Consider the following 15,666-nt stretch of genomic DNA (forward strand, 5'->3'; position numbering starts at 1 on the left):
TCAAGAGAACATGGAGAAAATGAAGAGAAAAAGTCAAGATTGATAGTTTCTCTTGCAGCTTAATACTACCCAGAAAAATCATAGGTGGCAAATTAGAGCTCAGTTGCTGAACGTCCACTCTGTGGTATTATCTACTTAGACAATACTCTCCACTAACAAGCTGAAATTAGGAGTTTTTAGCGACTTCTGCATGTGCTGAAACTGTAGCTAAGTAATGGTTCAAAATAAAAACACATTTGCAATGTAGTACCATTTTAATGTTTACAAAGAACAGATTTTAAAATGATCTACTGATACAAAATAGAGAAAAGAGATATTAACATATATTTTGGAAAGTGTGTGAACCTGTCTTTCTTCCCAAATATAGCAGCCTTCTAAGTCCATTTTCCTCAAGAAGTAACAACTTAGAGGAATTTAACTGGGTAGGAAACTAGCATACAACCTCATGACTTGTTAGGTGTGCTATGGTGTTTTCTTATTTGGCTTGTCTTTCTCAGTTTTTATACTTCCTTTATACAATCATACTTTTTTCTTGATCCTCTTTAATTCTGCTTTGTTGCTGTGCATCCCTCTTTGAAGTCATTCCTTATGGTTTCTCCTCCCACATTCCTCCATCATGTGTAATATTGAATTCCTCTTAATCCACACCTGGCTTCCCGCCAACCTTTGCTTTGCTAGTCCTTGACTCCCCTGCAAGCACACTCCTGCACATTCTCATAATAAAGTGTTGCTTTAGGTTTGAGTAGCTGAGAAATGCAGCATCCTCTCTACGGATTCACACTGCTATACTGAGAAATATGGAGGCTAGGAGTGCTGATTTCTGTTGACACCAACTGTAATAGGCGGCTGATGACTATATCTCTGGCTTTTGAGGTCTCCAGGTCCTTTTCTCTAGACACTTGAAGACTAATTTGGTCCACACTTGTCATGATGAGTTCAGATGCTAGAATCTGAGTAGGAGAACTATCATGAAACACAGTGTCCATAATGTACTGCTTGTACAACTCTACCACTTTTTGCTCCAGATACTCATTCAGCACCGCGTTAGAAATAGGCTTCTGTATTTGCAGGCTGCTTTTCTCTTTGATGCTGGTTATTCTCCAGTAGGATGAATACTGCTGGATAGGTTTTTGGGGAAAGTCGCTTGGATGAGTGAACATGGAATCCTCCATGGGCAAAGGGATCTCCGATGATTTCAGCAAAGGACCATACTCAAAACTGCCCGTGGAGGGGAAATCTGTTGTCACTGAATTGATGGCCATCACCTGGTCCCCTGCAATGTGTAAGTCATTGTAGTTCTTGCAAATACTTTTGCAGGAAGGTGGAACCAAATAAGTCTCTCTGCTAGGGTCTCTGTATATTTTGATTGCAGCCACGTTGGTGCTTTCAAACACAGGGTTGGGGTTTGTCTGCAACACTGTGATTCTCTGATTTCTACTCTGTTGGCTTTCTCTTGAATGCACTGAAGAAATAAACTTGCCAGAGGATTTGTAGCTCACGTAGAGACTTCTGACTTGTGTTTCATCCACAGAGGAATAGGAAAGAGCAGCAGCCGATTTCCTCTCCTCTCCCTCTTCCTCAGCCACCTCCTCATTACACGATGTGCAAGTCCAGTGGGTGTTGTTCCAGTAGGCAAGTCCACTGAGATACCCTTCCGACAGCATTCTGGAAAGAGAGTTGGTGAGTCACATGGGGAGAGTGAAGATGGGGGTTTTCACAGTTTGCAGTTGATCTATCAAGTATGTAAAGGGCAATAAAGTCTGCTTCATCCATTCATTCACCATGCCATTATTAAGTCTATGCCTGCTGTGCACCCGGACTGTGACAAATGCCAGAGGGAGAAATATGACTAGGACACAGTTCCAGCCTTGGGGAAGTTTCCACTAAAACAGAATAAACACAAAACCTTGAATGTCACATCACCGGGACTTGTAATAGTGACAGGCACAGAGGAAGTACAGGGAGAGCAGCCCCAACCATGGAGTGAGTCAGAGAAGGTGTGTGTCATCTAAATTATGAAGACTGAGGAGTTGCAGCCAGAGGCACAAGGTTATAAGGGAAAATGGTAGCATGTTCTATTCAGCATAGATCAAAAAAATTGAGCATAAGCTAAAGTGTTGGCAGTTGGGCAAAGCCTCTGTGTTCAGTCACAGAGGAAAAGGAGAGTGGTTGGGGAGCTGCTAACTGGGCCAACCAAGTGGCCATTGGGTGGCAAAAAAAATGAGGAAATTTGTGGCAAATTCTACTGAAAATAAGAGCTGCACCTGCTCTTTGGAGGTTAACCGCTGAGGGCAGCCGCATGGTGAATGCATTTAGGAAGAACTCACAAGAGATTTGTTAACTTGTATTAAATACGTGACAACAGTCCATGTGTGGTATGAAGGGGATTTATTGTCTACCCATCATGAAAGACCACAAAGCCTTGCCTGCCTGTGCAGCCCAGGGTGGCTGTCTTGCTCTATCCCCCTCACTTCAGAGTCCATCCTTGACATGTCTCTGTGGCCCAGTGACACATTTTCTCTACCCTAGTGACCAAAGAGCTTTCCCGGCTGGGCTCTCCCCACACCTTCCTCTGCTTCCCCCCTTCCCTCAGCAGTTGTCACTGAAGTCTGAAGTGGCTAGAATCAGCTAGAAACCAGCAGCTGCATTTTCTAAAATAAGGAACACACTGGGGCAACAGAAGACAACATGGAAAAAAAAAGATTCTCTTTGGCCTGTGTGGCCCAATTTCTAAGACAGAACTGTCAACTTGAGTCTGAAATTGAAAATTCATATTAGAAAAGGATTGCTTGAAGCATACATACATAAAGGTCTTTTTTTTTATTTTAGCTTCTCTTTGTTATTCATGTTGTTACTTCCTAAGTAAATATTATTTTCAATTGTATAAGGGTAATATTATAATCAATATAATTAATATGAGCATTTTTATTGTACAAGGGTCATAATTTCAGTGCTAATTTTCTCTTTCAAAACTATTCCAAGATACAGTTGGCACATTTATCAATAATTTAAGTGTTCACTCTATTCCAGGCACTATGCCAAAAGGTAAAAGTGAAAAGGTCTTCAACAAATTCATGAAGTAATTGTTGTCTGTTGGACACACTTAAGAGGGTGCAGAACATGTTCTTTCCTGAAAAGAACTTTTGAAGTGTAATTCTTCCCTCAGCACATTGAGCATCTAGGTGAAAAGGGAAATATTAGGTACATGAGAAGGTAGTCAAGCCAAAGAGTGTATCCGAACGTTGAAGAGCAATGCAGTTACCTCCCAAACACCCCCTCCACCCCATCCGGCCTGCCTGTGCAGTGGGCCTCATACCTTCATGGCTTCAGAATGTCATTGTGGAAAACCAAAGCATAAGCACAGCTCTCTAGCTTTGAGTGTCTAAATAGGTGGTGGAATCTCTTGGCAGAAATGATAGCTCTAAAGAAATGACTTTTTTAGAAGATTTATTTTTATTTACTTATGCATAGAAGAACTGGGACACAGGCCACAGGTGCAGGGGCAATGAGAGGATTCACCAGAGACAGAGTAGGGAACAGAACAGGCGGATTGACTGAAATGAACTGCTGAGGGGAACAGCAGGTGAGACGGGAGAGGTCTGCTGTGCCATGTGGGCCAGCTCCCTGGCCAGGAATCTAAATCGTGCTCCAGAGGCTGGTGATAGCTTGTTAGTGCTCAGACTTTAACCCCTGTGCCACCAGAGAGACCCAAGAAATGACTTTTGAGGTACCATAACTTGAGACTTCAAACTTCAAACTCCAGAAAGACTTAAGAGTGTCATGTTTATTCATCACTGATAGACTCCAATGGGCAGAATCCCCCATGAGTGATAGGTGTGGAGAGTCAAAAATGGAAGAGGTGTAGACCATACCTCTCAGACAGACTCAGCGGATGCAGAAAGTCTCACAAGGTTCTCCCCTGCCCCACCCTGGTTAACAGCTCTGTAAATGACCTGGGTAGACCAGCCTGAGGCAGCCTCATGAAGTCTACTCACATATCCTCATTTCCCATTGCCCACAAACCTGAAAAGACCTGGACTTAAGATTGGACGATGGCAGACATGACCTCTATAGGGTGTTAACCAGGGGCGAAGTGAAATACAAGTTACTATAGATGCCAGAGCAGCCTTACGAGAGAACACCAACGAGTCCCCTCACCTTCACTTCCCCAGCTGGTCTGTGGCTCTGCAGAAGCAAACCCAAGGAGGAAGGAGCCCTGACATGAACGAGGAAATCCTGCTTGACAGTCATGACTCAGCAGCATGTGCCCTGAAGAGGAAGATCAAATTGAGGTGGAGGAAAGCAAAGATTTCTGAGAAAAAGAAGTGCATGCACCTATTTGTTTTTCTTTCCTAAACATCACTAATACAAAAACAAATGATTTTTAAAAGATATCATCTACAAGAAAAGGGAGAACAGAAGAGATGAGAACGATAACATTTTAGAAGCTGGAAAGCAAGGTCAAGGTTAATGACTTAGACCTGGGAAAACCGACTCGTACAGGAGCCATGGGAAAATCCAAGTGCCAGTCTGATTTTTATTTCCCCAAATGTATAGGAATTGGTGCTACCACAGACCCTTTGTATCTGTAATCAGATTGATTGAAAGTCTGTTTAAAAGGCCATCAGAAAACCAGGCCTTCACCCTCATGCTTGTAGCCAGCAACCAGCTCCCATTTTCAACCCCAAAAGAGTAATAAACCCTCTGAAGAATAAAAGGTAGGATGTCTGTAAAGGGTGGAATTACTAACAGATGAATATATTCATGTCAGATGCTGAGAGCTGTGGCCTGTCACCTTAGTCAACTCCAGAGGGGCAGCCTCCTGTCAGGCGTGATCATGGGAAGACTGTTCTAAGGAACCTGACTAGTCTGAGAAGAACTAGTTAACCAGAGGTTCAAAGAGATCACCCGCCTACCCGATTCAAGCTCCTAATCAACAGAGTCCTTTGAATTTTTTTGATCCCCATCCTGAAATGGGTGGAATTTGAAACCTCTGAGGAAATCTCTGAATGAGAGTGAACAAAACAGCCACTTAGAGAAAATGAACTGGTGTGTATGTGGGGGAGGGGAGTGACAGGGAACTAGAACTGATGTTCATCGATGTTTCCAATTTTGAATTGCAGTACAGTACTATTTCTAAAGGCTTTCTGAAGCTCTTAGAAATTAAAGTGAGCAAGAATTTTAAAACAATAAAATTACTGGAAGACAAAGTTGGAGCAAGCTCTCCATAGGAAAGCAGAACAAGATGGAGAATGGAGAAAAGATAAAACTAGAGAACCAGCCCAAGACATTATCTGAATACTAGGTGTTTCAGAAAGAGAACCCAGAGAATAGGGGAGGAATTTAAGTTCACAATTCAAGAATATTTCCCAGAACTGAAAAACTTGAGGTACTAAGACACAAGGTAAAAATAGACATATCCCTCCTCTCATTATTGAGAAATGGTAAAACAATTGGTACAAAGAGAAAATTCTATAAGTTTCCAGAGGGAAAAGAGGGGGGAAAAAGACCCCAGAACCAGAATTTTTAGAATTTTCAATAGCAACATGTAAAGCAAGAAGACCATGAAACAGTATCTAAAATATTTTGAACGTAGCAAACTATTTTCAACCTAGAATTTAAGAACAAGGTTATCAACCTGGTTGTGAAAACAGATATAAGAGAACAGAACAGAGTTATTTTGAGGTCACAAATCTCTAATAGCTCATCTCCCAGACACCTTTCTCAGGACGTCAGTGGAAGACGCCCTCCACTCAAAGAAGGAAGGAAGTCACTCAAAGAAGAAAGATGAGACCAGAAACAGGAAAGACAGGACAGGAGAGTCAGAGAAATACTGACATAACCTAAGCCCCTGTTCCCAGCCCTGTAAAGGACCCCACTCTCACCCCTCTTGAGTTGTGCCCCTCACTCAGCCTCAATGGTGCTACCTTCTGGAGCACTTCCTCATTCTCACAATCTCAGAATTCTCTGCTCTTATGCCCCTGCCCCTTAACGCTTCTCTCCAAACCCATCATGCCCAGGTCCACTCAGTGATGGAGGGGTGGTTTTTTGCTGGGCCTGTGGACAGAAATTAGATGTAGGAGTTCAGGGTGCGAAGTGATAGAGGACTTCAAGCTGAGGCCCTAAGCCCAGATTCCTCCCCAAGATCAAAGTGAAAGGACATTCCAGAGTGCAACTTGTGTAACAGGCTCAAAAGGCATCTGGCTGGTTGGCACACACCAGAAGACTTCTGGAGATAAAGATAAATACAGTAAGTCTTATCATCTTGAATAAGAAATATATAATTAGCTATGAATTTCAGAAAGGAATTAGGAAAAGGTAAGCAAGTGATAAATCTACACTGTTCAATAGAACTTTCTGGAATGGTGGAATGAGCTATACCTGTAGTTTCCAAAATGTCATTCAACAGCCATATGTAGCTACTAAGAACTTGAGATGTGGCTAGTGACGCTGAACTTTTTATTTAATTTGCAATACCTTGCAGCTACCATGCTGTACAGTACAGATGTAGAAGGTAATGAAGGTGATAATGTAAAATTTTAAAATACTGAAGGCAGCTCATTTTTGTTGCAACTTAAAGTTCACTGGCTGATCACTGTCATCACAATAATTCTAGAACTATATCTGTTTAACCACTTCATTTCTATACTCCTTTCAAGGGATATTGAAGAGTAGGTATCCAAAGGTGATGAGCCAATAACTTAAACTTGAAGTAATTTGGTACAGAAACAGGATGGTCTGGACTCTATCTGAGACATGCTGTTTTGTTATCTTGAAATGGGAATTACAGAAAACTTCCTTTTAATTTTTTTTCTGTTTCTATTTGAAGAAGTCTAGAATATTTCAAGCTATTTTTTGCTTTCATAGTATGGACTCTTAGGTTGTCTCTGAGGTAATGAAATGCTGTTTAATTAAATTTCCTGCAGTGATGGAAGTGTTCAATGTCTGCTTCTAACAGAATCGTCGACAGTGACAGGTGATGTGTGAACACTCAAAATGTGGTTAGCATGACTGAAATTCTGATTTAAGCTAAGTTGCCATATTGGGCTACTATCTTGGACACCATGCATGTAGGCAATTAGAATCTCCAACTCAGAATTTTTTAAAAAGTTGCACAGCAAAACAAAATAGCTCAATACATGGCTGAGTTGTAAATAGTGTTTGCACCGTCACAACTCTACAGCAATGAACACTGATCTAACCAGATTTAAAACATGATCTCAGGAATCATTCATTCTGCACAGCAGGGTGGTGTCAACAAGAACTGTCTTGGGCATTGTCTCTGTGTCCAGACTGGAACAGGACAAGGGTGTGGATACTTGGTGAAAGCCAGGGAAGAATAAAGAGCGAGATCTTACTCTTTCTGGGGATGAATCAATTAATGGTGTCCCAAACTGAAAAATCCAAAAGTTGTAAAACAAGCATCCTGCTCAGAGAAATGGCGGTAAATACCAAATAATTAGTAAAAGGAGATAAAAGTCGTTGCTTGGGAAAAGGGGGTGCAGAGACTTCTGCTTCCCACAGCAAACCTCTTAGAATTGACAGGCCCAAATGAGGTGCCTGTGTAACTTTCGTTAATTTTCCCATTAAAATAAAAACTACAGATAAATCTTTTTAAAACAACTGAGAGGGGCTGAAATGAAAGTGACATTTCCTGTGCAGCTGAGTTTGTGGTTACAGACATTGCATACTCTAATGGTGAAGAGCGAGAGAGAGAGAGAGATCCCTGTGAGAAAGACAAACCTTGCAGCTTCAACTTGGGCTCAGGTTCTGGCCAGTCATGGTCCAGGTGGTTGCTAAGGGTTTTCTGGGGGGGGGGGCAGAGAGGAGAGCTGCTGTCCCTATGAGCAAGCGGGGTGGTGCTGGAGTAGACAAGATGTTTATCCAAAAAATGTGCTCAGTGCCACGTAATAGCAATCTCTGGAGACTTTCGGATGAAAAACAGGACAAGCACTTGAATTTCCTTATTCTGATAGAAACAAAAACAAAGCTGCTATCTGGGAAGAAGAGACTCTGATGGAATATTTAGAGGAAAATATTTCTGCAACTGAAATGGTCTGGGCTGTTCTTAAAGAGAACTTTTTAAGATCTTATTCAATATTTGAAATGGGCGACATTGTGAAATATTCCTATAACTTGAAAAATATTAGTTGTAAGCCAACACTGTCCATTTTTATTTATTTATTTTTGCATAAAAGAACTGGGGTGTAGGCCAGAGTTGGGGGGGCGGAGAAGATTCACCAGAGACAGAGTGGGGAGCAGAATAGGCAGATCGACAAAGTATACTGCTGAGGGGAAGAGCAGGTGAGACAGGAGAGGTCTGCTGAGCCATGTGGGTCACCTCCCTGGCCAGGGATCGAACTCAGGTCATAGTGATGTGCTGAGATTTAACCCCTAGGCCACCAGGGAGTCCCCAAATTTAAATATTGTGTGTTTAAAGAGACATTTTTCAGCTTTCTGGATCAGCCTATAATAGGTTTAACATTCTTAAATGAAAGCTGATATTTTGTTAGTGTGTGTGTGTCTGTCTCTGTGTGTGTAAAACAGTCACCTTTGACCCCTAAAAAAAACAAAGATGTCAAAATGCCAAATGCCAGCTGCATTCAGGGAGGAGAGAAGGCCTATTAAAGTGAAGAGGCCCCTGAAGTCATTGTCCTGTCAGTCAGTAATGGACACCAGTGAAGTGGGATCTGTGACTGCTCCTGTCAGGGTCACCTACTGCAGAGTCCTTCTTTCTTACCCTTTGTTCCTAGACAGACATTTCCCAAGTCTCCCAGGACTTATCCTATTTCTTGTCACATTGAGCATTTAGCCCTAATGGGTCCTCTTTTCATTTTACGTGGCTGATGTTTATGGGGTCTCCAGATAATCTCCACCCCTTTGCCACAATGGAGAAAGAGGATCTAGGATTTTATTTGGGGTAACAGCCCCTTGCCCTATTTTTATCAACTGAGGGCTTTGTAAGTACCTTGAAGGACCTAATCATTCTGATGTTTGATGCCCAAGGCAGAGCACTCAAGGGGGAGGTCCAAATATGGACAAACAGAAAGTGCATCCCAATATCTAGGGCTAGATACAGCCTTGGTGAAAGGAAGGGGGGGTGGAGGTCCAGGGAGATAAATTGAGACAGTATGCCTGAGAACTTCAGATTTACCCTGCAGGTGAAAAGCCCCAGTACCATCCATCAGTCAAGCGCAAGGTGAATTTTAGCAGGGTGACGGTGGAGTTAAGGTGCAAAGTGAGGAGGCTGCTGGCTTCGGCCCTACCTGAGGTGATTAGGACAGGAACCAGGAGAGAGGGCAAAGAAAGGAAGGAATGAGCTTGAGAGACCAAGACTCCTGGCCATGGAAATGAAGGAGACACAGGAGCCAATAGAAAGTCTGTGTCTGGGCTTACCGGAAAATGGCACTAGCATTTACCAGAATGGGGGATTGGAAAAGCAGCCAGGAAGAATCTCACAGCTTGAGGTTATTTTCTCTTATGTCTGACTGAGTTTAAGTGTCTAACTGTGCATTGGAGATTCAAACTGGGGGCTCATTATGTAGTGTCTCTAGAAACCAGTCATGAAATAGAGAATCATCTCCCAAGAGTGGGCAGTAGGCATTTATACTGGGGACTTGAGGAGCTTTTAGATATTTTCAAAAATTGCTGAAGGGAACCCTTCTTGAACAGCATGAGGAACAATGAGTGACCACTGAAGCTGAAATATCACATCACTTCATAAAGACGACTAGAGTTTCAAATGAATTGAACGGGTCACATTGTAAAGATCTACCTGTTGTGTATTCAGACTCATTAAGGCAAAATAATTCTTGAACCAGTAATCAAAACATCAGCATTCTAGTTCTGACGTTGTCAAAAATCTGTGTTTTAGTCTAGTTAGTAACAAGTCTACAAAAGAGCTAACCTGAACTCTGGCGGTGACACAGATACTATCTGAAGTTGTTTTTATGTACTAAGTCAGTGGCGCTCCAAAGAGAATCTGAGATGTAGGTATTATGTTAATTTTATAGATGTCTAAATTAAGCCACTGGGTGTTCAAACACTGGGCAGAGTACAGAGCCCATGCTCACATCGCTTAGAGATTTCACTTCTCATCTGTAAATTGAGAATATAGGGTTGAGCTATTTATATGGTTTCCTCAAACTTTAACATGGCATGGGTTCATGATATCAAGAGTTATGTATTACGCAGAACAAAATCAGTTTTAAGAAATTAGCAGCAGAGGGCGGCAGAGAGCACACTAACATTGCCTTTGAAAGATGGTTACAAAGTTTTGCAGAGTAAAACTTCCAGAAACTTACAAACAAAATTGCACCTATATTAACCCATCTACTCTTTATTAAACATTAAATGTATCATTAGACAGAAGACAGTACTGTATATATTGACAATCTACAATTTAAAAATAGAAAAAGAAAATTGTTTGGGTTTGATTAAGTATTGGCATTTTTCTTAATAAATTTCAGCGATTACCTGTGAACTCTTACAGTATGCCGCTCAGTGTCTTCAGAGGCATTATTTAAGGTACATGTCAAGCAAATAACATATTCATTACATTTAATTTTTTCTGAGACACCAAAACTTAACCCATTTTATTATTTCAATTGTTCAAAAGTAGTTTATCACTTGAATTTTTGTTTCTCAGCATACAGAAGCTATGTTTTTTAACTTTTTAAGTATTCTCTATGGATGCTTAAGTATAAAGAAAAAGACACTAAAGTACATTTGTAGATGAGATGTTCTAGTTAAATTAAGCCTACATTAATGATTACCATGGAGAGGAAAACCAAAATTAACCTATGCACAAATTCACACCTTAGAAATATGTGCTAAAGTACAGCACCTTGTTAAATCATTTACTTGAATTTCAGAATATTTTGCAATATAAATTCTTCTGTCTACACTACTATATAGTTTTCTCAGAAAACTCTTACAGCTCTATACATAGATCCTTCTAATTTACACCCAAATAGCATGAGCATAGATTAAAAGAAGAAATCTAAAAATGGAAGAACTTTATAAAAAGAAGCAGTTGGAAAAATCTAAATGAGTATCAGCAAATGTGTTCTATAAAGGTCCAAATATTTAGTATTTTAGATCTGTTATAACTGTCATTCTTGCAGCCATAGACAATGTGGAAATAAGTGAGTGTCCTCTGTTTCAATAAAACCTTATTTACAAAAACTGACAGGACTAAATGACTCATGGGCCATAGTTTGATTACCCTTGAGCTAAATCAGAAAGCAGAGACAGTAATTCAGATAAGGCATAATACTAGCAACAGTGTTAGGTGCATTCCATACATTACCACTAATCTTCCCAGCACACTGTACATTAGATATGCACATAATCCAAATTTTCCAAATCACCTTCCCAAGGTCATAAAGCATCTAAGTACTAGAGATTAGCTTCAGGTTCAAGTGTACAAACTCCAAAGCATGTGGTCTGTTCTTAAAACACATCACACTACTGCATAGTTGAAAACAGCTAATGTCACACAGTCATGACAAGCAATTAGTCCTAACAGAAGGGATCAGCCCTGACTCCATTTCATAATAGCAGCATTTGATGAAGGCGGGAAGGTACAGTGTAGCATAGAAATAAACACTCTGGGAAGATAGTGCCACCCCAGTGGGGTGACCCAGAGAGCTACATGTATGCCCCAATACATGTCCTCGACATGTATCAAACCCCGTATGTCTTTAAGGTATGCTCACAACTTACCCTGTGATTTTTAAATCTAGCCATATGAACATGTCCTTAACCATCCCCATTGCTTAAGGGTGACGTGATTGTACCTGTAGGTTTATGGCCCAGAGAAATTTAATAATACAGACGTTTAAATATTAACAGCTCCCAGAGCCTCGAGGGTAAAGTCCATACACGTCCAGCCCTCGTGATGTGTGGTCTTTATCTGAACCTTCCCATTGCATCTGGGCACTTTTTCTGCATTCCTGAGAGCCCTGCTCATCTATCCTTGTTCCCTGTCACACCACCTCTACCCTTCCTGTCCTCATCTCAGACTTCAAAGTTATGGTCATCAATTCACAATCCTTGTCCCTTAATAGAAGAGATTCTAGGTTCTTTTCTTGCCCCCACCCAATGTAGTCATCAGAATTGCATGAAACTTTGGAAAACCCAGCTTCTGTCTTAAACAGTGAGCTACATCGTTGGGACCATCCCTGGAATGAAGGAGTAACTGGCCATAGCTAAAGGAAAGTGTGAGACGGGGTTGGGGGGAAGTGGGCTGATAAGATGGCAGAACAATCCTGCCTTTGGAAGGAATGTGTGGGCGCAGGCAAACGAAGATATCTGAGATTGGACACAGACCTGGTGCAGCAAAGAACTCCAAGCTATGAGAGAGGGAAGCGGGCCACTGAGGCTGCCTCCTGGCACCAAGAGATGCAACCACGGGGAAAGACAGGCTGGAAAACAGTATCTGCTGAGGAGAAGCTTGACCTCGTTAGCAGGGGTGCAGCATGGTTCCCATCTGTCAGCGTGTCTGTTTATATAGATACGCCTTTCAGCAGCTACCAGCAGCATATCGATAGGCACATCTGTGTTAGTCATTCTCTTCTCCTAGTGAACACTGGAGTTTTTCTTCCTTTTTCACTGTGTAATAATCATACATGCCCCCAGGCATGTTTCCGTAGGCTAGATTTGGAGAATTGCAAATCGCCTTCCAAGTGTCTTGGGTCAATGTATTCTCTCCTTGCAGTGTGGGAGCTGAGCTATTTTCATTGACATTCTTCAACCCATTGCTATTTTTAAAATCTCCTATTAGATGAGCAAATATATTTTGCCTTAAATTTGAGGATGAAGCAAACTTCCCTGTTAATATTATGTGTCAGTGGGCCCTCCCTGGTGGCGCAACAGGTTAAAGCAAAGCACTGTGAGGGTCACGCAGTGTCTTCAGTGTGAGTTAGATCACCGGCTAGGGGAGCTGACCCACATGGCGCAGCAGACCTCTCCTGACCAGCAGCAGTGTACTTCATCAGTCAGCTTGTTCTGCTCCCCATTCTGTCTCTGGTGAATAGTCTCACCCCCCCCACCTCTGGCCTGTACCCCAGTTCCGTATGCATAAATAAAATAAATCTTATAAAAATTATGTTCAGTGATATGTAAGAGATGATAATTTTAAACTCCCCAAATCCTCAAAATCCTTTTATTTCATCTATTCATCTTTTTTATTTCCCCCTATAACCTAATTTTTAGATCCCAGATGTTCCTAGCATATCAGTCTTCTGTAAATAGGAATTATATCTCTATTATTTCATCTTTTGGGGGACACATACTGAGGTATGCTGTAAAGTATCCCTCATCCGGCCCTTCTTGATGGCCCAGGAGGTTAAGTCTCAGCACTATGAAGCTATCTGCAGCCAGTACAGCATGAGTTGGATACCTAGTCAGGGAGGTGACCCTCGTGGCGTGGCAGACCTCTCCTGATTCGCCCGCTGCTCCCGTCAGCAGTGTAATTTGTTAATCTGCCTATTCTGCTCCCCAATTTGTCTCTGATGAATCCTCTCACCTACCTGTACCTCTGGCCTACACCCCAGCTCTTGTATGCATAAATAAATATTCTTTATAAAAAGTGTCACTCATCCATATTTCAACTCCTGCTAAAATATATGTAATTTGAGATTACTCTATCAAATATAAAGTGATACTTAATGAATTAATTTCTGAAAGTCTAATTTGATGACTAACATAATCATAACTCATAAAGCCTCTGTTTTTCATATAAACAACACCAAGTAGATAAATAATTTTCCATTTGCTTCTTTTTAGATATCCTCAGGGGTTTAATCTGGATGTTTGAATTTCCTTATTTCTGAAGATATAAAATTTGACGTGAAAATATTAATATAATATATTTTTGTTATAGATTGTATTTTTCTTCATATTCTGACCTTGTACCTCAGTCTCACAAATTGTAAATTACCTTTAAGCAATTTTGACACATACAGGAGGACTAGACCCAATTAGAAAATGGGCAAAGGACCTCAATAGACATTTTTCTAATGAAGACATTCAGATGACCTATAGACATATGGAAAAGTAGATCACTTATTATAAGGGAAATGCAATTTAAAACCACACTGAGATATCACTGCACCCCTGTACGAATGGTCTATATAAAAAAGAACAGCATTAATGAATGCTAGTGAGGATGTAGTGGAAAAGGAACTCTCATCCACCATTGGTGGGAATACAAATTGGTGCATTTTGGAAAATGGTATGGTGATTTCTCAAGAAAATAAAAATGGAAATTCCATATGACCCAGCAATACTTCTGTTAGGTATTTATCCAAATAACATGAGAACTCCAATGCCAGAAACTTATCTACACTTATGGACATAGCAGCACTGTTCACAATTGCTAAGTTATGAAACAAACCCAAATACCCTTCAACAGATAAATGGAGAGAGGGGCTGTGGAGCATATACTCAATGGAACGTTACACAGAAATGAAAAATGTGAACCCACTGGAATCTTAAGGTAGAAAATTTCATGTGGACAGTCTCACAAGGACAGAAGCAGAGGTGGGAGTAGGAATGAATAATAAATCTTGGGCTAAACCGGCCTATGGAAGTCTCCAGGTGTCTGAATTGGAATCAGAAATGATTATCAGCCAGAGCTGGAGCCAGAGAGGATTATTAGTCATAGAAAACCAATTCAATCCAACCCCACAGGGATACTTTCCACAATAATTCCATCAAAGAACATTATAAAAGAACACCCCTTGCCCTGGTAAAGCTCACCCTCTTGCCTTGTAAGACTGCCCTCCTCTGTCTTTGCAGGCCTCTCTTTCCTTGATCTCCTTTCCTCAATAAACTTGCCATGTGCTGATGAATGGGAATGTCTACTGAATTCCTTCTCAGAGGGTCACAAGAACCCCACACACCAAACCCCATCATCTGACTAAAGTGGCATTTGGGGAACTCCATAAAAATGGTGGCATTTAGGGGAAAATGGATAGAGCTCAGGGTTATTATGCGGAGTTCAACCAGTGGAAAAGTGAAAAATAGATTTCAGACATGTTCTATCATCTGCAGACCAACAAAACAATTGGCCCTCCCTGGTGGCACAGCGGGTTAAAGCACTGCACTAAGAAGCTAAAGCCACTTCCGCATGAGTTCGATTCCCGCCTGCCCAGGAGGTGACCACATGGCGTGGCAGACCTCTCCTGACCCGCCCGCTGCTCCTCTCAGCAGTGCACTGCGTCGATCTGCCTGTTCTGCTCCCCGTTCTGTCTCTGGTGAAGCCTCTCACAGCCCCTGAGCCTCTGGCCTGTACCCCAGTTCTGTATGCACAAATAAATCTTTAAAAAAAAATAATACACAGACAATAGAAGGAATAACAATTGAACTCCACAAAAAAAGATAATAATTACCAGAGGGAATTGGGGAAAGGGTGGAAGGGGTGAGAGAGAGAAAGAGGGGCAGGAGAGGTACAGGCACAGGTGTTTGGGTGGAGGGGCAAAAAAATTACAGAAAAACAGTCTTTTTAAAAATCTTAATTCCTTAAAGGCCATAAATACAAATGTAGACATGTTCTGAATTTCTAGAACTGATGAAAAAAATGTTTATTAGTAATACTAATTTTAGTTAGATCAAGCAAATGTAATGCAAACTACTTGATTGGATCTTGAATTTAAAAAA

The 15,666-nt window shown here is 41.2% G+C and overlaps 1 protein-coding gene across 1 annotated transcript in view; it reads right to left on the reverse strand.

The window, feature by feature from the left end:
• Positions 1-767: 767 nt before the first annotated feature.
• The window catches only part of LOC101632898 (chromosome unknown open reading frame, human CXorf21), a 16,752-nt gene continuing 1,853 nt past the window's right edge, over positions 768-15,666 (reverse strand). The window contains exon 2 of the mRNA XM_004689928.2: positions 768-1,665. Coding sequence (XP_004689985.1) covers positions 768-1,664 — 897 coding nt within the window. The 5' untranslated portion in view covers position 1,665. The remainder of the gene's footprint in view (positions 1,666-15,666) is intronic.

This window comes from Condylura cristata, unplaced genomic scaffold (assembly GCF_000260355.1).
Source record: "Condylura cristata isolate star-nosed mole 26May11 unplaced genomic scaffold, ConCri1.0 scaffold00027, whole genome shotgun sequence".
Lineage (NCBI taxonomy): Eukaryota > Metazoa > Chordata > Mammalia > Eulipotyphla > Talpidae > Condylura > Condylura cristata.